At 58.2% G+C, this 23096-nt stretch overlaps 1 protein-coding gene across 1 annotated transcript in view; it reads right to left on the bottom strand.

Moving 5' to 3' along the window:
• Window positions 1-1878: 1878 nt before the first annotated feature.
• LAMC3 (laminin subunit gamma 3) overlaps window positions 1879-23096 on the bottom strand; it is a 57343-nt gene continuing 36125 nt past the window's right edge. Inside the window, 18 exon segments of the mRNA XM_027616943.2 lie at window positions 1879-3392; window positions 5805-5904; window positions 6004-6150; window positions 6722-6921; window positions 9669-9771; window positions 9906-10055; window positions 11047-11194; window positions 12308-12442; window positions 12860-12936; window positions 13327-13532; window positions 14776-14917; window positions 16253-16372; window positions 16374-16432; window positions 16907-17049; window positions 17735-17888; window positions 18738-18983; window positions 21044-21232; window positions 22819-23037. Of these exon segments, the coding sequence (XP_027472744.2) occupies window positions 3142-3392; window positions 5805-5904; window positions 6004-6150; window positions 6722-6921; window positions 9669-9771; window positions 9906-10055; window positions 11047-11194; window positions 12308-12442; window positions 12860-12936; window positions 13327-13532; window positions 14776-14917; window positions 16253-16372; window positions 16374-16432; window positions 16907-17049; window positions 17735-17888; window positions 18738-18983; window positions 21044-21232; window positions 22819-23037 (2789 nt within the window). The 3' untranslated portion in view covers window positions 1879-3141.

Consider the following 23096-nt stretch of genomic DNA (forward strand, 5'->3'; position numbering starts at 1 on the left):
AGCACAGTGGGCACCTGCTTCCCCTAGGTTATTCCTCGATGCCCATCCACCCCTAGGGCTTGGGTCTGGCCAAGCTGTGTGACCTTGGGCAAGGCACCCGACTTGTTTGAGGCTCAGTGTCCTGAGCTGCAGAATGGAGGAAGCAGCGTCTCTCACCAAGCAGGGGCTGTTATAACTTTTATGACTTTCAGGGTGGTTTGAGCAGAGAGTAAAAGCTTGCAGGGGAGAATTAGGAATTCTTAGGAATTACAACCCTTGGTTGATGGGAGACGTTCCATCTGGAGGCCAGATTAGGGACCTGACCTAGAATGGGGCCCTCATGACACATTTCCCAGTCCAGGCTCAGATGGCCTGTTGCCCTGGTCGGTTGCGGTGGTTGGCCACCCCACCTTCCAGCGCTCAGCTGCTGGGCTGCATTGCTAGCCAGATGCTCGACAGCTGCCACATTCCACCCAGTACAGCCCCACCTCTGGGGCCAGAGAGTGGCTCTGCCCACACCGGGCATGACCGGGACTGCATGAGTCACGAGATGTCAAGCCTGAGGTACGTCACCATGGAATGGAGAGGAGGCCTATTCTGCCTCCCCCCACCCCCCGTTGGGATGCTGAGACTGCGCTTTGCTGACCCCCACAGCTTGAGTGGATAGGGGCTTAATGCCAAGAGCAGACATCAGAATGGCCGTGTGCCCCTATCAGCACAGAAACTGGGTGTTGGGGAAGAGGGGCCTGAGGGGCTCAGACCCTATCTATCCCGGGGGTCTTCAAAGAAGCTCGGTCTCCTTGGCACCACCTATACCAGACACTAGTCATCGAACTCCCTATAGAGCACCAGCCTCCTGAGCACCAGGATCCAGATAAGCTTTCAGTATATGGCCTTGTACCCAGAGACTCCTGCTATTCTGATTTGGGGGGGGGGGGGGTGGCCTAAGTTGGGTCTGTCTCTCTTGAAAGTGGAATCAGGGCAGTTTCAAGCTTGTCTCTGTGTTTGTCTGATGACATGGGACTGGGGGGGGGGGGGCGTGGGCATTCTCTTCCATCAAGCTCAGGAAGAGCAAAGAAAGCTGCTCTGCAGGGAAAAACAAGACGAGCAAACACGGAGGGAGAAGCAGAGGCAGAGGCAGAGGGAAGGGGCAGGAGAGTCCCACCCCAGGCTGTCCGGAGGCTTGGCAGTCTTTCCCACCCCAGGATTCTAGGAGACCCTCCCATGTCCTCCCGATGAACTCCCCTTTTTAATTTAAACCAACTTGAAAGGGGTTCAGACTATGTGGCCAAGAGCTTAGACTGCACACGCTCCACAATCCATCCTACCCACACGGCCTGGGTTTCTGGAGTGATCAGTGCTGGCCAGGCCCCCCCCCCCCCCCACTCTACGAACCCTGAACGATTGCCCACCCTCCTGCCTCGAATGTTCCCTCTGTCTCCCCACCCTTTAAGGCCTGGCCCAAAGCCCTCCTTCTCCTCCTCCTCCTCATTGGCATTCCTCCCTGAGCCGTTCTGTGCTGCGGGGGGGACACCTGATTTTGAGTTCACCGTGCTGTCTCAGTGTCTCCAGCCTGAACCAGATGTCAGCTGAGGGCTCCTCACACTCTTCTAGGCTTTGTCTGACAAATCCCCTGGAGCAGAGGGGAGAGACTAGGTGCCTGTGGTCATGGGACCCTAGCCGAGCCCTCCAGCCAGCCCAATGAGCTCTGCTTTTGCCACCTTCCTACTACTGCAGGTAGGCCAAGGTGGATCACTGAACATTCCTCCACCCACTCCCCGGGCGCTGGGTGTGCACACCCACAGGCCAGGGTAGTGAGTCTGCACCCACAGCCAGGGCCCCTGCTGCCAACCAGCAGGAAAGGACCAAAGGCATTCCACCCAGCTAGTAAAGGGGTCCTTTATTTTCACATTTAACAGAACCAGTCCATGTTGCAGCCTGTTCCCCCTGCCTGTGGCAAGAGCCATGGGAGGTGTGGTGGGCTCCTGAGGCACGGGCCCGGTGCCGAGGGCCTGCTGTCAGCGGGAGGAGGGCCCCGGGAATGGGGAGGAGCTCCAGGAAGAAATGCCAGGAATCCTGGGCAGAGGCTGGTGGAGGGCCTGCCCACAGGGGGAACTCCCCAGCAGGACAGGCTGGAGTGGCAGCCAGGCCTCCACACCCAGCAGGGGCCTCCCCGGGGGGCAGGTGGGGCCACAGGGCCTCAGGGCCAGTGTCAATCAGTCAAAGGCCGGCTGGGGTCTTGGGGTCCCAACGAGGAGCTCCCCCAGCACCCGAGTCCCCCTGACCCAGGCCCTTGAGGCCCAGCTCTCTGGCTAGGCCACAGGCTGAAAGGAGCACCGGGCCCAGGGCAGGCGATTCCTAGGGTCCCGAGACCAAGCATTCCACGAAGCCAGTGATAACCGTGCAGGGGTGGGCCATCTTCCTGGTGGGCTGAGTAGGCTGCACCACAGCCCTAGAGGTCCCCGGGCCTCAGGTTCCACTGCTGAGACCCCCCCGACTGCTGCTGAGGATCTGGCATCGCTTGGCCTGCCTGGTCCCTCAGCTGCGCAGAGCAGGCGACGGGCGGGTGTCCTGGGATGTCCCGCAGCAGGACAGGGGGCAGTTCCAGGGCTGGGGGCTCTGGCTCTTGCCGAACCCATCCTGGATCTCTGCGGATAGCCCCCCTCAGCCTCTCAGGCCCCAGCTCTGCCTGGGTCCTTGCCTTCCGGCGCAAGAGTGAGTGTGGGGGTGCCGGAGGGTATTTAACATACTCTCCCCCCCAGCACCCAGAGGGGGTGCAGCACAGCCGACGCGCAGTAACCGGCTGTGGACTGAGTGTAATGTGTGCATGCACAGGGGAAATGGCAGACGTGTGTGCATTATGAACACAGGCGTGTCCGCACAATGTGTGCACGTAGGTGTTATTGACACTGGGGTGCACGTGTTTATGCATCACGGCATGGGAGTGCCTGCCCGGGTGAACTGTGTACGTACATTAACTCTGGCAGGCATGGAGGGGACATGGCCATGGATTCGGAAGGCTACGTGAGTAGTCACTTGGGGTGGGGACACGGCAGCAGGCTCCAGGGGGTGTGCCTGCAGGGGTGCACCTGTGCGGTGTGTGTTTCTGACCCGGGCTAGGGCCACAGCAGCGGGGCGGGGGGGTGGGGGTCTGGGTGGCCTTCACTGCCAGTTGGCACAGCTCTGGGGCAGGCTATGCAGAATGGCCTCCAGGTTCTGCTTGTCAGCACGGATCTCAGCAAGGTCGTTCTCGAAGCTCTGGATCTGCAGCTCCTGCTGCTCGGACTCCTGCTGCAACAGCCTCAGTTTCCCCTGCAGGGCCCCCGGCGGGCTCAGCTGCAGCCTCAGGCGCTCCAGGGCCCACTGGGTCTCGTTCAGGGCCTGGGCTGGGGCTTGATGGGTGTCCAGCGACTCTGCAGAGGGGCACAGACAACCTCAGCACAGGCCAGCTCCCTGGCGGGCCCCAGAGCCTGTTCGGCCTCCACCCCCGAGAGCCTGGCCAGCCCAAACCTTCCAGGATTCTGACTGCCCGTGATCCACCAGGAACGCAAGGGACAGAGACGGCAGTGTGCCTGGTCTGGGCACCCCACTGGGTTCACATGAAGACTCTGGAACTTTCCCCCTAGGCAGCAGTGGGCAACTGTTCATTTTTGTCGTGGGTATTACTGTTATTGATAAAAAGGGATGCCCTGTGCGGGTCCTGAGCCCATTTCCTAAAGCCGTGTGTGCACACAGGGTCCCCATGATTCCTGCTGGCTCCAACATACGTGCCCATTTGCCGAGAGCACACATTTACAGACGCCGCCTGTGCTGAGCCGTGGCTAGCCACTGGGGTGAGAATGAGAGCTGGGAGAGCAGATGGGGCAGGAAGGGCTGCTGGCCCCGGTGAGCAGGCAGCGGGGTCTCGTCCTGGCCCAGCACGGGTTAACTCTGTTTGGCGTTCAGTACTTCCCAGAGCCTCTCCAAGCGTAAAACAAGGAGGTGGGGCCGGCCCGGTGCTCACATTTGAACTTGGTGGTGGTGGTGGCGGTGGCGGTGGCGGTGGCATGGAATCCACGGTCTGTCTCCCCCACCTGGCCCTTCTCACCTTGTCATTTAAGGGTGACATTCAACAGGACGACGAGGTTCAGCCAAGTGGGAGAGTAGTGGGGATGGGGAAGTAAGTTCTAAATGGCTTCTAATCCCACAGGATCCCACTGGGGCCCGGGGCTCCCCCGAGCCCCACATTTCCCGGGCAACGAAGGTAGGGGTTGGAGGGTAGGTAGTGGCAAGAGCTGAGGGTGGTGGGGGGAAGTGGCAGGAAGAGGCATTGGGCAGCTGAGCCCTGCCGGCCTGGGCAGATCCTGCTCCCAGCGAAGACCTCCCTCCACGGGGAAGTCCAAACTGCCTGGCCTTCAAGATTCAGGTTCAGGTTGCAGCCACACTCCACCTGCCCCGCGGGGGCTCCCAGGCAGGGTCCTGCTGGGTGCTGTTCACACCTGCGCCCCCAAGCCAAGCACAGCACTGGCACACACGAATAAATGACAACAGCCAGAGCAGGTTACCCTCGCAGAGCGCCTGCTCCGTGCCGGGCACTGCGGCCAGTACTCTGAGTCTTTGGCGTAGGGCACAGACCAGCAGCTACCAGTGGGCACCCCGAATCAGTTAGACCTGCGTGCGAACCTCAACTTCCCCACTGACTGGCTGTGGGGCCCTGGGCACATCGTTTAAACTCTCTGTGCCTCAGACTGCCTGTCTGCAAAATGGCAAGAGCAGAGAATTCTAGGAAATCACGTGCATGCGTGTGCATGCAGACACAGTGCGGAATGTGGCGCTTCTTCCCCTTACTGATGATAAGGGCACATGCATGCTGTTATGTAGGTGACCCTGAGGACGTGACACTAAGTGGCAGAAGCCAGTCACAGAAGGACAAATACTGGGTGTGAGTCCACTGACGTGAGGTCCCTAGAGTGTCAAGTTCATAGAGACTGAAGAGAAGATGGGGGTGCCAGGGGCTGGGGGCAGTAGGGAGTTCATGTCTAATGGGTGCCGTGTTTCGGTTTGAGAAGATGAGAAGGTTCTGGAGATGGGTGGCAGGGACGGCTGCACAACAGTGTGAATGTACTTAATGCCACTGAAGTGTGTGCTTAAAGATGGTTAAAACGGCCAATTTTGTGTTATGAGTATTTTACCACAATTTTTAAAAATGCATGCCTACTGTGTCCCCACCCTGCTCCGAGGCCCCCAGGCCTTGCTGGGTGCTCTCCCATTCATCTGAAACGTCTCCTTGCTGAGGCTCATCTCCATTCTTCCTCCTCCCTGGGAGCCGCGGCTCACTGACTCTCACCACACGGCGTGGCAAGCACTTTCTAAATTATACTGGTGTTTACTCCCATTTTACAGATGAGGGAACTGAGGTTCAGGTTTTCCCAGGGTCTCACAGCCAGGGAAGGGAAAGCACCGGACTTGAGTCTTGGTCTGATTCCAAACCAGCACCTGATTCGCGATGCCATCCTTGCTTCTGTGACATCCCCTCCTTCTCGGAAACCCTCAGCCACTCAGGGCCCATCTGCTCCTGTGGTCCCTGCAGGTGTTCGGGCTGCTGAGTTTCCCCCCAGCCAGCCCCCCACTCCCCAACCCCCCACCCCCACCCCCGCCAGACTGGCGGCCCCTGGAGGCACACAGTGACACCAGCCCCACCTTGTACGGGGGCCTGGGACTATTTCAAATGCTTGTGGCTGGGGATGGGGGACAGTGGGCAGCTGGGGGCGAGGAGGAAATCTTCTCCAGGACAGGGCCTCATAGAAGCTCCTGGGGGTGCTCCAGGGACCCAGGGGTCTCCTTACCCAGCTTGGCGAGCAGCTCCAACAAGGCCTGGACGTCCTTCTCCAGGGAGGTGCGCGATTCCCAGATCTGCCGCTCCAAGGCATTCAGCCCTGCACCCATCTGGGATGGGAGGGAAAGCTTGAACGGCTCCCTGCTGGCTCGGCGGCCAGGAGGAAATGGGAGTGTTGGGGGGGGGGGGGTCTTGGCACGCGTACATACCAGCTCTGCTTCCTCCAGCTTCTGTCTGCGGGCTTGTGAGGTTAGCACCTGCCGGGAGGCCTGTCGGAATGTGGCCCGCGTCTGGCTGGAGAGGCGGCCTGCCCGGCGGTGCTCCTGCTTGCCCTCCCTGAGCAAGGCCTTGGCAAGCTGGGGGTGGGCAGCAGCGGAGGGAGAAGAGGGTGAATGGACTGAGTCCTTTCAGAGGTAAAGAGCACTGATGGCCATAATGCCAATCGTCGTCAATATGAGCCCGGGGTCATTCATTCATTCCACAAACACAGACCGGACGCTGGCTAGATGCACAGAGCCAGCGGGGGGCTAAAGGGACGCACACGGATTAGACTTTGGCCCCAATTAAAAAACAAGAGCCCAGAAATTTGGGAGAGTAAAGCCAAGCTGACCTAGGTGAGAGTCCTGTTTATGTGACTTAAGTCACTAAACCGGGCTGGTCCTCGGGGTCTTCACCTGTGACGCCAGTGATAACAGTGACATCTATTTCTTAAGGGATCAGCAGGGTCACTTGCATGATGCTCCAGGGCTCCGAGCCTGGGGCCCCCTGAGCCCTCCGTAAGTGCGGAGGGTTCCGCATGGTCTACACGGAAGGGGGCAGATTCGTAGGGACCACGTTTCACCTACAGAAGGGGCAGCTCTTCTAGGACAGTCCTCCCACAGCCCCAGAAGGCAGGGACGTCACTGTTCTCACACCCATGGCCCTGACCTTAGCACTGTCTTTGGCCAACATCTCGGCTTCCCTGCCCTTCTTCTTGGCACTGGAAGAGACAGACGCTGCGTTTCCCAGCATTCTCTCCGCCTGCTTGGTCTTCTTTCTCAAGTCTGTGAGGAGCCTGCTCCTGATGATGCCTGCCTTCCTCCCCAGTGTGGCCTGGTCCCTGGGCCAAGGAAACTGCCGCTTCATTCCTGCAAACCCGGGGGGGGGGGGGCACGGGCTGTGTCAGCAGGGCGGGCTCACCCCTCAAGAGCCTGCCAGGCAGGCAGTCACTGCCTTGGGCCCATAGTCAACGTGAGAGGAGAGGCAGGAGATCTATGTGTAACCTTCTGAGGCTCATCTGGGAAACAAATAATGAGCAAGACGTACTGCTCAGTGAATTCAAAGATTCATATTATATTATGATGTTTGTTAAAATCGCGAGATTGCATGGTTGGCCAATGCCTGGGCCAGGGGTGGGAATGGATGGGGGGCCCCAGCACGGTACCCAGCAGATCCATTCAGCTCTCTTTCTGTGTAGCCCCCTATTCCTAAAAAAGGCTTTGAAGCAGCTTATAGTGATAGGTAAGTCAACCACTGGACCATTAAAGTGAAAAACGAAGGGTCACATGTAACTGGGGGGATGAGGCAGGGAAGAAGAGGGAGTGGGGCGTACCAGAAAATTAGGATAATGACATTACAGCCACTGAATGCTCTCTTTACCTCTGAGCTTCCTAGCAACCAAGACAAAAAAGGAAGTATTAAGATTTGCATAGGTTTTATTACCTAATAAGAAGTAGCTTTCCCTCTGTAAAGAAGAGAGACTTTTCCCTTTTCTTTCAGATAAAATTTTAAGGGAAATTGGGAGTCAAATTTTATTTTTTTTAAGATTTTATTTATTTATTTGACAGAGCGAGAAGAGAGAGAGAGAGAGAGAGCACGTGAGAGGGGGAAGGGTCAGAGGGAGAAGCAGACTCCCCGCTGAGCAGGGAGCCCGATGTGGGACTCGATCTCGGGACCCCAGGATCATGACCCGAGCCGAAGGCAGTCGCTTAACCGACTGAGCCACCCAGGCACCCAATAGTCAAATTTTAAATGAATCAGGCCTTCTAAGGCAGAATATCACATAATTTTCCATGAAGATAACCGAGAAATTAGATCTACTTTGTTTCTTGTATACAAAACTGGTGTTCCTTAAAATGCACTCCATGGAGTCCTAACTCTATGGGGTATTACTAAACATCAGGAGGAAACATCAAGCTTAAATAGAACCGGGTTTCTTTATTGCAGGACTTCACAGGGCCTTTACTATCGTAAGGTGCACACTGTATGGCCTCAAGAGGGCACTATAGTAGTGACATTTCCTAAACTTATCCGAACACGAACACAACTCGTGGCAGAGCCTGTCTTGGGCTAGGGGCCCCAGGGCCACACCCTGGGGAAAGCTGTTCCATATTCACTCAGTGCATTTTCCTTTCATCCTGAATACCCACGGAGCACAGGCCAGCTGGTGGTGAGAGAGGGTGTCTCTGAAAAGGGGTAGGAATGGGGAAAAGAGCTTGGGGTTAGCGGTTTGAGATGAGTCCTTGTGTGGACCACGGTACTGCACCAGGGAGGCAAATTTCCACGCAGTACATCCCACAGCGAGAAGGTGATACCTCGTGGGCTAATGAGCACACACCGCTGGAAGTAGGGAAACAGAGGGTGGAAGAGCCCCCTGGCCGGTGAGGGGGTTGCAGCAGATGGTTTAGCAACCCTTACTTGGTTAAGCGACTGCCTTCGGCTCAGGTCATGATCCTGGAGTCCCGGGATCAAGTCCCGCATCGGGCTCCCTGCTCAGCAGGGAGTCTGCTTCTCCCTCTGACCCTCCCTCCTCTCATGTGCTCTCTCTCTCTCATTCTCTCTCTCAAATAAATAAATAAAATCTTAAAAAAAAAAAAAAGCAACCCTTACAATTTAATGTTCTAAAGTCCTAATGCTCTACCACTAGTATCACGGAGTTCACACTTTCCTAAACGCTACTCAGAGACAAGCGCTCACAGCCACGCCCTCCCCATCGGAAGCCCCCTGGCCAGTGAGGGGCCAGGCCTTCCAACTGCAGAGAAACCTAGAGAATAGGAAGCACCGACTAGTTCACCCTCTGCCCCAGAGGGCACGGGTCCACGGCTGCAGCCACATCTCTCAGCAGCAGCGGATGGAGTTGGGGCAGAAAGCCGAGAGGACCGCAGAGCCCGACTTCCAGTCTCAGACCCCAGGGGGCCTCTGGGGCTGCCAGTGTTCCTGCCTTACCCAGTTCACTGGGCAGAGCCACAGATAAAGAGTGAGGGGGCTTCTGTCTGGAGCACAGGGGACACCACAGAAGCCTGTTCTGGAGGGGGATGCGGAGCTGGAGAATCCTAACACTGGATGGTTTCTATTCTGCGCACCTCTGACCCCGGGATAGTTATCAATCCCTTTCCTTGGTCTACACATCTATAAAATGGGACCACTTAGCCTTACTTTCCTAAGGCTCAAGGAGACCTGGACTGGCATCAACCCATAACCCCTTTCTAAGGAGAAGTCTGTCTCCTTCCCTGCGGCCTCAGCTGAACCCTGAACCATGGCAGCCATTTGTACCAGGTGACAGGACACCCCCATCAGAGCAGACTAGACCAGGGATGCACGGCCGAGGGCATCAGAGTCTCTTGGCCCCGCCTGGTTCTGCGTGTGGTCTGATGACTGACAGCCTCGTGGGCGAGACACCGGTGAGTGGTGTGTGAGGGAGAGACAAGCAGCCACGGGAGAGGTCCTGGTTGGGGGTGGGGGTTGGGAAAAGGCTGCTCGGCTTATGCCTTCACAACTGGACTTCTGTCCCCTTCTTGTCCCCAGGGCCAAGCTGGCCTGGCTGAGGCAGGAGTCTGGGTGGCTGTCACGGACATGTGGGTGTCAAGTAGCCTCGGGTTCAGCAAGGCCTGTGTACCTTCCAGGTCAGCCAGCAGGGTCCTGGCTCCGGTGACAGTCAGTGTGGCGGCCTGGACCGATGAGGAAGCCCGGGTCAGGGAGGCTCTGGCCTCTTGGCGTAGCTGGAGAGAGAAGAGAGAAGCTGGGCACGCGGCGCTGCAGGAGACACTGGAGGACGGGAAGAACGATTTCCAGTCTTTGCCCTCCCCGCCCCCCACCCGGCCCCAGGTGCCTGCCTCAAAGGACAGGAGCCCACCTGCGTGAGGGGCTCGGTCTTGTGCAGCATGGCCTGGGCGGTGGCCTGGAGGGTCCGGGCAGCCTCAGTGAGCCTGCGCTCTCTGGACGCGACTGTCTTCTCCAGGGCCTGCACCTTCAGGCTCAGGGCCCCAGCCTGGGACTTCTGAGGCTGCAGGGAGATGGTGGGCTCAGGCAGGGCCTGGTCGGAAGGTCGGAGGGGCAGATCCTCTAGCAGGGCAGGAATGGCGGGGGCAGGGCTGCCTGTGGATCCCGGGAAGTGGAGGGGCCAGGGCAGGGGACGCCAGGTGGGGGAACCTGTCTCTATTCCAGCTCTACCAGTGACCAGAAGTGAGACCTCCCTGACCTGCATTTCCTTCCCCAGGTCCACAATCTCAGCGGAAATCTTGGGGGCGAATGTACTTTCCTGACTTGAGAGAAGCAGAGCTGTTCAGGTACCGCTCATCATCTAGCACCTTCAGCGGCATCTGGGGCCACGCCCAGGGTCAAGCCCGGTAACACCGGCGTAGTACTCTTCACGTCCGGGGTGGGGGCAAGCAAAGACCCCAAAGAAGCAGCTTCGGGCAGGTCAGGTTTTGCCCCAAATCTATTTGTAGAAGCTTAGTCTCTTCCTCAAAGTGCAGTTTCTGAGTTCTGGGATCTCAGGATTGCTGGGCAGACGCGACAGAGCTGATTTATCCAGGGGGGCCCACAAGCACTAGGGCCCCCTTGCACATTACTCATGAATCCTCTCCCGGTCCCCGTGGATGCAGCCCTAGGATAACCTAACGGGTGAGTTCTATCTGACAGAGGACCTAACTGCAGCACAAGGCGGGGGGGCAAGTCTTTGGCCAAGGTCACAGATCTGGAGCGGGGAGCTGCGGTTTGATCCCACGCCTGTCTGGTGCCTTTGCTAATGCCTCTACGGTGAACCGCGTGGCTTCGCTAGATCATCACAACCAACAACGAAAACTGGCCGATGCGCTAACTCTGTGCCAGGCGGGGCGCTCCGCCAAGCCACAGAGGTGGATTATCTTGTTTTAATCGACCGCCACCTAGTTAAAAATAAGCCCCATGATCTGCCAGAGCCCGGGCCGCACCGGTTTCCCAGCTGCCGCATTCTCCCACCCCCACCCCATGCCGAGCTCCGGGGCCGGGCTGACCGGTGCTGCAGGGGCGGCCAGCAAGGCCAGGCGCGGGGCTGCGTCTGCACCGACTCGCCGCACGGCGGCCAGCACCCTCTCGGCCTCGGGCTGCGCCTCTGCCACAGCTGTGCCCAGTGCCTTCCGGGCCGCCTGGACCTCCTGGTACCTGAGAGGAGACAGCAGAGGTGGCTCGCAGGGCAGAGGGCACAGGGTGATCCTTCCCTGCGGCTGCCCACCCCCCACAGCCCCGCGCTGGAGCCCTCTTCAGGGTGCACATCCAGCAGCTGGCCTCGGAAACTGGCCGCTACTTGGCCCGCATTCACATGAATGGACGAGGCAGTGGAGGCACACCACATTCTTGTTTCTTCATTCATACCATTCAAGCACTTTTTTCTGAAGGGCCTTGCCCTTGGTTTCCACCCGAGAGTCATCTGTTTTGCAAATGTTGGGAGCCTCTGGCTGAGTCACTAAGTGGAAAGTGCCTGGTGCGGGGAAGGGACAAAAGCCCAGGCCCTGGTCTTAGCTATGCCCTCAGGTGACCTTGGGCATGCCACTCTCCAGATAAATGGAGAGCCCTGGGCTGCGTGATTGCTCTGAGGCCCCTTTAGCTCCAAGGGGCTGAAGTCAACCCCCTAGAACAGTTCCCTGTCCCGTCCAGCTGATCACACCCTCCCAGCCCATCTCCACCAGGGGCACGGACCTCTGGCTGTCTCTCACCCCTCCCCACTTCTCAGAGAGCCCCTGCCCCCACCCCTGCCCCAGGAGCGGATCACGTGACCTCACCCCACTCATGCTAGTTGGCTGGAGGCAGGCCACCTGACTGGAGGTGGGCCAATTAGATTCTCTCATCTAGGAAGTCAACTTGGGACTTTTGAGAACTTGCTGGGTCTCTCCTGACCCTTTGACTATGGAGGAGAGAAGAGGGTCATCCAGGGAAGCAGAGGCCAAGCTGGAAGCTGGTGCCTGAGAGGAGCCGCCTGGGGACCGGGGGTGGGGGTGGGGGTGCCGCCTGGGATGGGGCTGGGGGATGCGGCAGGGGTGAGAGAGGGAGATGCTGCTCTGGACCCTCCTGGTTCGGGCCCTCGTCCCTTCTCTCCAGAGGCTGAGCTGTACCCCCCAGGCAAAGTGGGCCCAAGACCTCAGATATCCTTCTCACCCCCACACAAAGAACGTCAGGACTTGGGAAGGAAGCCAGTTCTGGAACCAGCAGCCTCCCACCAGACCCCGTCAGCTGCAGGAGGCCAATTCAAGCTTCTACCCACACCCGGGGGGGCCTTACCTGTCCTCCAGTTCCCACTGGGCCTGCGAGGCCACTCTACCCTCCACCAGACTCCAGAGAAGCACATAACTGGTGTTGGAGGCGACCAGGGCCCTCCGAGCAGTGGCCTCAATCTTGGCAGTGGTGTCCCTGTGGCTGTATGGAAAAGCCCACCTGACCATCACCAACAGTTCATACAGAAGGGGGCCTATGCCCGAACCCACACCTCCCACCACGTGGGCCTCCCACCAACCCAAACAGAGTCTAGTCCTGAGGGCCAGGCTCCTCTTCTCTCTCCACCTGATACACAGCGAGGATATTCCTGTTACATAGAGTTTATGGCTGTTGTCCTGGCATAATGACCCATCAGATCTTTTATCACACATAAAGTCTCAGTTCGGACAATGATGATATGGTCACCCTAATAAAGCCATCACAGAAGAGAGTGGTCAGGACAGCCTGGGTCTGAATCCAGGCAGGGGGACACCTATGAGGCTGAGCCTAACCCCAGAACCCCCTTGGAAAAGGGCTGGGCTCCCTTCTGGACCAGGCTCCCAGGGCTTTGGGTCTCACCTCCTGGCGAGGGCACGGGCCTCTGTGGCCAGGTGGCTCCAGGTGGTGGGCTGGCCGGGCCCTTCCTGAGGAATCACCTTTGGAGAAGAGAGGGAGAGAGGAGAAACTGATGGCCATCCCCGAAGGGCAAGGGCCTCATTTGGTTAAATTACTGGGAGAACCGGACCGTGCCAGTTATTTTATAAATGCTATATAAAGCCTCAAAGTCAGCACCCGGTGAGCAGAGCCCCGGAATGTGGAAATGACAGAAATGACACCCACTGCTCATTCGATGGGCATTCACTGTCCACATGGAACATGCCTTGTTCTATGTAGACATGATCCCACTGAGTCAGCACAAGGGGCACTGTGTGACCCCCATTCTGCAGATGAGGAAACTGAGCCTCTCCAAAGAAGCACACCCCAGGCCACCAGACAGATCACCAGGTGAGCCCAGGGCAGGTGGTGGGGAGGGGCCCCTGGGGTACCAGAGATTTGAGGACGATGGCTGCCTGCAGAATCTCTTCTTCCGAGGACTCCAGCACTGCATCGAGCTCTGCCAGCTGGATGCAGGTCTTCTCTGCCCGGGCCTGGGCACAGTGGGCACTCCTGCTCAGTGCCCGCAGCTGCTCCCGGGAAGCCTTCACCCCATCCTCGAGGCCTGTCACCTCCTCCAGGAAGGCCTCCTGGGCTCCTGCATGAAGCCCACAAAATCCAGGGGTCACAGAGCAACTGAGATTTCACAATAAAGCGCCCGCCCTCGGGGGCCCCCCATCTGTGCCCTGCACTCTGCCTGGGCACAGCTGAACTCCATCACCAGAGCTAAGCACCACCACCAGTCACTTCCAACGGGAAAAGCCTCACCATTTTACAGATGCAAATGCTGAGGCCCAGAAGAGGCCAATCACGGCCCAGAAGAGGCCAATCACAGCCCAAGGCCTCCCACACCAGAAGTCAGCTACAGTCAAGCAGCTAGAAGGAATCTAGACCCGCTAGAGCCACAATAAGCAATTCCCGAGTCTGAGACCACAGAAACGCCCCCGACTCGAGTCAGCTCTGTGATCTGCAGTGTGACTCAGTATGGGCTTTTTTTTTTTTTTTAAGATTTTATCTATTTATTTGAGAGAGAGAGACAGCATGAGAGGGGGGAGGGTCAGAAGGAGAAGCAGACTCCCTGGTGAGTGGGGAGCCTGATGTGAGACTCGATCCTGGGACCCGGGGAGCATAACCTGAGCTGAAGGCAGATGCTTAACCGACTCAGCCGCCCAGGTGCCCCTACTATGGGGTTCTTAACACAGAGCATCTGGAAGTTCCCTATTCTGATAATGAGTGTTGCTAACAGGAGCTCAGCTTACCTACGTCTGGCTGCTAAATGAGCCTAGGTGCTTATGAACATGAAATTATACAGAAGAATCAATTCACTTTCAGGTTTCCCTAAATTGCAGTGTCCCAAGGCCAGATTCCACCTGGCTCTAATAACAGCTTCCCCCCTCATTTAGTCGTTTATTTTCTACGCTGGGGAGCGAATAAAATGGCCAACAGTCAAGACAGCAGAAATGTTACCTGTTCAGCACCTGGGACAGCACCGCAAGGATTATCTGTTGCATGTGTGACTCATTGAATGAACTCAACCCATCCCAACTGAGCTTGTGGTCTGGGTGGGGCATGGGGCTAGATGCTATCGTCAGAGACTAATACTAATAAGGTTACAAAGTACAACTGGGTGGGGGAAATTGAAGGAGAGATCCAGGGGGAGATGAGATTGTCATGGGAAGAGCCCACGTAGTTGTGGAGGTCAGACAGGCTCTCCCAGAAAGTGACTTCTAGGACCAAGCCAAGAGCCTTCGAAGTATCCTGAGAGCAGACTGAAGGGCTCCCAGGGGTGTGTCTGACCAGCCAGACATCCCGTTGTCTCCCACTCTGCTTTCTCACTCTACCTTGCAGCAGGTGGTGGCCCTGGTAGACATCCCCCCGTGGGGCCTCTCCCTGCAGAATGTGCAGTGGTTCCCAGGGCCGGCCACAGTCAGACCCCTGCAGCCACCCCTCCATCAGGGTCAGCCTGGCCTTCAGCTTGGCAGCCTGGAGGAGTCAGGAAAAGAAGGGTGTGTGAGGCTGGTGGCCTGGAAGTCTGGTCTGGACACCTCCCCCTGGCTTCTGCCTGGCCTTCCCTCCCCAACGGTTCCCTTCTCCCATCTTATCCTGGGCGCCAAAGCTGAGGACGCAGCAGACCTTGGAGAACCAGCCTTGCCCACCCCTCCCTCCTACCGGTCCCTTTCCTTCTCACACCCATGGCCCTTGCTGCCATTCAGCCGACCACATCTCTGTTCCACTTAGAGAGGGACAAGAAGGTAATCCCCAGGAGAATCTGTCTGTCCTGCTATATTGCCACAAAGCAGGTACACCTGGATACCTGTTGGCTGAGTGAGCACGCCATGCAATGTCTCCTAGCGCTGTTCTTTTAATCACATGAACAATAACTGCATTTACAGAGCACGTGCTAGGAGCCAGCCATTAGTGCCCACTGGCCACGCACCTGCTTGTGTTCACCCTGTAACCACCCTAAGGGCCAGGGGATGCAGGTCCCGGGCCCTCTCTTTGATTCCAAGAGTCCAGAATGCTCTGAAAGACCACGAGGCTTTCCAGTCCTTATGTGATGGCAAAATCCAGGTTAAAAAAAAAAATTCTAAACTCATTGGGAAGCAAAACTGTTTTGAATGCGGCTGTTTGTGGCCCTTATTTATTTGTTTGGTGTGACTGTTCGCCTGTTTTCCCCCAGACACATCACTGGGTTTGACTGCAGGCCCTGGCCCAGGCACTGCTCGGGGGAAGCTTATGCTCAGTGCCCATCATTGTACGTTTTTAGAGTACCATCACTCTGATGGCTGGCCTCCCCGGTCTCAGGGAAGGGGTTGCAGGTCTGTGTCCACTGTGGAACAGAGAGAGACACCGAAACTTACCAAGGCTGTTACCTGCTCATGGGGACGACGAATGGGGCTGGGGAGGGGAACCCCAGAGCTCATGCTCCTTGACCCCTGCACCACGGCAGCTCCCTGCTCAAAATCCCACTTGTGCCCCAGAACGGGCATGGCCCTCCTCCTGACCCTCCCCACAAAGGGCCATCTATGGTCTCATCCCCCCGAACTTGAGAAAGTATGAGACGTGGGCCTGGGGGCTCGGGAAGGACAGCTGGCGCAAAGCACTGTTCTCCTATCTGCTCAGGAGCCAGGGACAGGCAGGGGTGAGGGCTGAGCAGGGCTGGCAGTGACCCGATGGCTGGGTGGGCACAGGGGGAAGATGACCAATGGCCCCAGAAGGCCTGAGAGCTGGGGGTGAGCAGGCATTTCCCGGTTGCCCGGCACAGAGCTGGTGCTCATGGGAGGGGGTGTGAAGTGATGGGAGGTAGGGCAGGCTCACCTCCTCCTTCACCAGGGCATAGCAGGACGGGCACTCCTGACAGCGTGTGCCACCAGCCGTGAGGAAGAAGTTGTCCTGACAGCGGTCACACTTGTAGCCCACGAAGCCGGGCTTGCACACTGCACGTGCCGTTCTTGTGGCATTGGGCCGAGGTGGCGCCCAACGGGGAGCACCTGCAGGCTGAGGGGAACCGGGGCAGATGGCATCCCCCCCGCAAATCGGAACCCCCAGGGCCCCTGCATCCTCACACCTGGATGCTCCAGACCCCCCAGGGCCAGCTCAACTACACTCCTGGGTCCTTCCCGGGACACTGAGTCAGAAGGTCAGAGGTGATGACTGACTTGTTTTCAGTGTCCCTGCGTCTGAGAAGCAGCCATGTTTAGGAACGGCCAGGCAGTCCAGCTGCGCGAATATGGACGCTGAGGCCCAGAGAGGTGACTCGATGGCCCCAGCACACGGGAACTGAGCAGTGGAGCCTGGGGCTAGATTTTTGGTCCCCTACACTCTCTCACTCCACATTTCTACACCGCTTTTAAGAAGATAGGCCTGCGGCCAATCTTCCCTTCTCTGCCACATGGGCTGGCGTCCCATGCTCCTGTCCAGAAACCTCAGACCCCACCCTCCAGGCAGCCGGGAAGCACCCGGCCTCCTCACCTCGGCAGCCCTTGATGGAGAAGCTGAAGAAACCCAGCTGGCATCTGTCGCAGGCCTGGCCCTCAACCCCGGGGCGACAGGGGCACTGCCCAGTCTCGGGGTGGCACTGGTCCTCCTGGGAGCCCAGCGGGTGACACTTGCAGCTAGGATGGGGAAGGAACCCAGGTCGGAGACAAGCTCTGAGCCGCTCCCCACCCAGCCTCGGCTGGCCGCAGCCCATGAGGGGCCTCCGGGATCACACTCTCCACCCACGAGCCCCATCGCCACATGGCTACAGGTCCAACGGCTTTCCCCGAGCTCTGTCCTGGGAAGCACCGTCTCACAAAAATGCTACCCCCCACCTCCCAAAAAAGGCTATGGGGACTTAGAAATCTTGCAGATTATGCCCCTCTGTTGAAAAGTCACAACGCAATTAGCATATTAAAGGCACTGAGGAGTCTTGCAAGGAAGAAGCCTGGTTGCTGCCCTGGGCATTTCCCTGGGGTCCTCCACTGCTCCCTAAAGACACTTTCTAAGGTGCTGCTCTGGCCAAAAAGGCCACAGAGCTTCAGCGTCACTGAGCGGGGAATCAGAGACCAAACCGGCCCTCTGCCCACCCGGATGTCCCTCAGGGCTGCTCTTGGCCTGCATCCTGGGCTGGCAGGGCCACGAGTCTGACCCCTCAAGGGACCATCCCTTTGCCCCCCTTTGGGGCAGGGCACAGTGTCCCTGGCAGTGGGCCTGGGATGACACATTCTAAGCCAGGCCCCCCTCTGGGGGCTCCCGGGGACTTCTTCCATCCTGGAGACACACCCAGGGGAAGGGCACCCGCGGCCTCACCCCACCCACCTCTGGCAGCCCCTCCCGGGCTGGAGGTCGTAGAAGCCAGGGCTGCAGCGGCCACAGTCCCGACCCGTCACGTGAGGCAGGCAGGGGCACTGGCCGGTCTCCGGGTGGCAGGCTCTCTGCTCACTGATTGAGCCCTTGGGGTGGCAGCTGCAGGCTGGGAATTGGAAGCAGAAATTGGTGTTGGAAAATCACACAGATCATCGGCCCAACCTTTGGGGGTCCAGGAGAAGATGGGGAGCCCATGGAGATGCCTCACATTCAACACAGACTCCTAAGCCTTTTCTGGAAAAAGGCTCTAGGGCCGGGCTCAACTCTCACCCCATTTCCTATGTCCTCGGAGAGACAGCCTAGAATCCTCATGGCTGCAGATGGTTCTTCTGAACCTGCCCTGAACCCCAGCCAGCTGGGGAGAACACCAGAGACCAGGCCAGGGAGTCACGGGTGGAGCCGGGTGCCCACTGTTTTGGGTCACTTGACCCTGCTCTCCTGGGCTCCACAGAACGAGAGGCCGGCTTCCTCACGTGATGAAAGGGCTCTGGAGCAAGTAAGTTTGGGGGAAATGCTGGGCTTCTCCCTCCAACACTTCTGGAGGCCTTCCATGGGCCGAGGCACGCTGTGGCCCTCTGAGCGGGGACAGGGGGCTGAGTGCTAACCCAGGCGGGGGAGAGGAATAGCCTGATGGAAGCCCAGGGGCAGCACAAACGTGATGGGTGCTGTTCACCATGGAGGACAGTCATAGGCGCTAACTGTGGGCCTTGAGGTAAGCGCTAAATTATCAAGGCAAAAAAAAAAAAAAAAAAATCACAGGATCGGCATTGATTAGATCGAGGCTGAGAGAGACCTTGACCTTGGACGAGAGCAAACTCCTAGACCTTCCAGGCAAGGGGACAGAGAAGGTGAGGAATCTGCCTGAGGTTGCACAGCGCCCCCAAGTTGCGGGCTGGGTCTGGTGGAGAGCGGCCCCCACCCTGCCCCACCCGCTGGGCGGGAGGTGGGTGCTCACGCGTGCATCTGTCTGCAGGCCGACGGGCCAGGGAGCTGCCGTAGAAGCCGTCCTGACAGCGTTCACAGTGGGCACCTGTCGTGTGGTGCAGGCAACGCAGGCAGTGGCCAGACAGGGGGTCGCAGTTGCCCACGGCGTTGGGGTCCACGTTCCCACTGCACTGGCACCGCCGGCAGGGCTGGGGAGCCCCAGAGAGCCCCAGAGGGTCCCCAAAGTAGCCGTCATCACAGAGCTCACAGCGCCGCCCTGGGGGAGGGAGATGGCTGTGTATGGAGGGGCAGGCACGCGGCACGCGGCACGTGAGGCTGCCGGGTCCCCAGGCGGGGAGGGCGGGCGTCCCTCGGGCCTCCCAGTGCAGCAGAGCATGGGCTCCGGGGCCAGGGCCCAGCTCAGCCATCAGCGGGCTGTGTGGTCTTGGGCAAGCCCCTGTGCCTCTCTGAACTCGGGCTCCTCGTCTGCAAGGCGGGGACTATAATGGCAGCACCTCCGAGGGCTTGGTGAGGTAAGTGCTCAGCAGCAGGGCCGGTCCCCGCCTGGTCATTGTCCCCACCCTCCTTAGCACCACAGCCACCATCTTCTTCCCCAGCAAGGCCCGCAGGATGCTGCCGTGGTGAAGGCGGGGGCTGGTGCCCAGCCGGGCACCCCTCCCAGGGGGTTGTTCCCTCCGCACACTGCAGCGCCCTGCTCCCCAAAGTCCTCCCTCAGGCGCAGCTCAGCCTGGGCCAGACTGAACTTCTACAACTGTCCACACCCACCGAGGGGGCTCCCCTCACGTCTGTAGACGGGGCGGGGAGCCAGAAAATGCGGGGAAGGTTAGGGAACAGAGGCACAGCACGATGGCAGGGTGGGGTGCAGGGTCCCCAGGGGGGACCTGGCTCTGTCCTTGGGGCCCCTGCCCCGCCCCCTCCTGCGGCTGGCTGTGGGGAGCTGCTTCCAGAGCAGAGCGCTCCCCAGCAAAGCAGGCACTTGACAGGACCGGTGTAATGGCCCGTCCTGAGGCAGCCAGTCACCACACATACAGTCAGATGTCTGAGAACCTTGGCAACATTATGTCAATGAAACAAGCCAGACACAGAAGGACAAACATTGGAGGATTCCACTCACATGAGGTCCCTGGAAGAATCAAATGCAGAGAGACAGGAAGTAGAACGGTGCTTACTGCGGGGCGGGGGGGGGGGCTGTTTAATGGGGACAGAGTTTCTGTTTGGGAAGATGTTCTGGAGACAGATGGCAGGGACAGCTGCACAAGAGTGTGACTGTGCTTATGCTGCTCAACTATATGCTTAAAAATGGTTAAAGCGACACATCTTATGTTATACGTTTTTTGCCATAATTTAAAAAATTATTAATGGAATATACAAAAAAAAATCAATCATTGAGTTGTATACTTTAAGTGGGCGAACTGTAGGGTACGGAATAGTATCTCAAAAGAGCTGTTAAAAAGAATCAGGTGTTGGGGCGCCTGGGTGGCTCAGTCGGTTGAGCGACTGCCTTCGGCTCCGGTCATGATCCTGGAGTCCCGGGATCGAGTCCCGCATCGGGCTCCCCGCTCGGTGGGGAGTCTGCCTCTCCCTCTCACCCTCTTCCCTCTCGTGCTCTCCATCTCTCATTCTCTCTCTCTCAAATAAATAAATAAAATCTTTAAAAAAAAAAAAAGAATCAGGTGTTGAGGGTGGCCCCGGGTCCTGGAGCGGGGGCTGGGGGAGTTTCTGCCTTATACAACATCTGGCAACATGTTTCAAAAGCTGAAAGTTTGGGGCGCCTGGGTGGCTCAGTTGGTTAAGCTCCACCTTCGGCTCAGGTCATGATCCCAGGGTCCTGGGATCGAGCCCCGCATTGGGCTCCCTGCTCAGCGGGGAGCCTGCTTCTCCCTCTCCCTCTGCTGCTCCCCCTGCTTGTGCTCACGCTCACTCAGACAAATAAATAAATAAATAAATAAATAATCTTTTAAAAAAGTAAAAGCTGAAAGTTTAATCAGAGGTTTTCGACCTTAACCGTGTATCAGAATTAGCCAATTAGCCAGAGCACTTGTTACACATATAGATTCTCAGGGTCCATCTCGAGCTATTAAATCAGGCTCTATGGGGCCAGGGCCCAGAAGGGGATTTTCAAAAAGCTCTCCTGGACATGCTCAATCACTCAAGTTCTGCCAGGAACCCACAGCAGCCTGGGGCCCTGGCCGTGTTCTGAGAGGTCAGGCCTGCCACTCCTAAGCTAGCCCCACCCCCATCGGTCACACTCCAAACCCGGGACCCCACTCCTGGAGCCCAGGACAGAGGCAGGGCCCCAGGGCACGAGCCACTCACCTCTCTGGCCCAAGGGGCAGTGGGTACACACCACCTCCCCACTCTCTGGGATGGCTGTGCAGGCTGACCGTCCGGGGCATGGGCAGGGCTGACAGTCATCGGCCTGGCCTGTGAAGGGGTTGCCATAGAAACCTGGCAAGCAGCGCTCACAGGATGGGCCCTCGGTGTGGTGGCCACACAGGCAGATCCCTGAGAGGCAAGAAAAGCACCTGGTTACGACCACCTGAGCCCAGATGCTCAGAGACGGGGTCACCTTGGCGGGAGGGGTCACAGAGCACATCTCCAGCAGAACTGAGTTGGGAACCTTCCAAGGCGGGAGCAGCACAGCCTGGGGAGAAAAAGTCTACCACTTACTGACCGTGTGGAGCTGCGGAAACCATCTAACACCCTGTGCCTCAGTGTCCCCATCTGCAAGATGGACACAACAAGGGCTCTGACCTCGAGGGTTTTCGTCAGGATGCAGCCAGAGTGCCCCGCACAGTCCCCGGCTCACAGAATGATCCAGGACTCTTAGCGTTGGTATTTTGTATTCCAAAACCTATCAGCGACCCAACAGATGGCACATCCGTGTCTACACTTACGGTTTTCCTGCCCCTTCCTCTGTGTTCTCTTAACCTCAGGGGCCAAAGAGCGACAGAGACCCAGGAGTCTGTTCCTGACAGGAGTTTGCAAGGAGGCTCCCCGTGTATGGGGTCTGCAGGTTCCCAGAGGTGGCCTGGTCTCATGGAACAGACCCCCGCCCCCACTCGTTGCTCATGCTGGGAGATGGTGCAAACTCCCTTCTCCAGCACCTGGAGTCTGATCAGAGCCTGTGCCCTGGGGAAGGGAGGCACCATGGCCAGGGACTGAGGGAGGAGCCCCACTGAGAAGGGCTCAGTGATGCAAGACCACCGCTTCCAGGAGGGCTGGCAGCACCCAATGGGGTGGGGGGAATAGAGGAAATTCAGGGTGGCCAATCCAGGGGGGACCATCATGCCCATGCTGCTTTCGTCTGGTCACTGCCTCGGCCCACACCCCTGTGCTCACTCTTTCTATCCAGTGTGAGCAGCTGTGGCCTCGCTGCCCATCTGACGGGTGAGGACCTGCCCAAACGGAGCAGGAAGTCACGGGGTGGCGAAAGGCTCCGAGGGGTGACGGACCGGCCGTGCATCACACTTCCTCAGTAGGGGCCACCTGGAACAGTGCCCGGAAGCATTGGGAGGCCTCATCTGGGCTCGATTAGTGATGCCTGCCTCAGCCAAAGACTGGAGGAGCCCCCTGGTAAGTAGTGTGTGTCTGTGTGTCTGTCCATGCTAGCTAGTCTGCTGATTCCCAGGCTGCTGTCCTTTGTCTGCTCCAGTGCAGGCATTTCCCTTCTCAGAGACCACCCCCCCGCCCCCACTGCTCCAGGAGGGCAGCAGGAGGGCCTGGGTGTGGAGAGAGGCCCCATCCAGCAGCTCCTGCCTGGTGACCTTGCTCGAGGGCTCTCTCTGCGTTTCCTTGGCTATAAGTGGGGGAAGAACTGCTGGTAGTGAACTTGTGGCAGGAGCAGCTCTGCTACCTACCTGCTGAGAGGCCACCCTGCACCTTGGGCCCCTCACCTGTAAGATGGGACACTAACGGCCAGAGTCAACGATGTAGTGTATAGAGAGGTCCTGGCATGGGGAGGAACCTGATGACACCATTTCATGAGTATTGCTCTTGGTGATCACCCGCGCATGCACACAGCTGACCCTGCTCAGGTCATCGGCTGTGCTGAGGTCCCAGGGCCTTGTGGATGGGGTGCCAAGACTCACCTGTGTGGGGGTCACAGGTGCCATGCTGGTTGCAGGTGCAGGGGACACAGGCGGTATAGGGACCCCCCAGTGGTGTCTCCCTCTTGTATCCCGGAGCACAGGATTCACAGAACTGGCCTGTGTACCCCTTGGGACATGAGCAGGTCTCCACCCAGGAGGCTGGGGGGGAGAGCCCCCGCTGGGCGGATATGAGCCGGACCTCGGTCAGGAACACCTGGCCTGCAGAACGAGAATAGAGAGGAAGAGAGTTATGGGCACACACTCTGGCCCCCCAAGAC

The sequence above is a fragment of the Zalophus californianus genome, chromosome 13 (genome assembly GCF_009762305.2).
Source record: "Zalophus californianus isolate mZalCal1 chromosome 13, mZalCal1.pri.v2, whole genome shotgun sequence".
NCBI lineage: Eukaryota > Metazoa > Chordata > Mammalia > Carnivora > Otariidae > Zalophus > Zalophus californianus.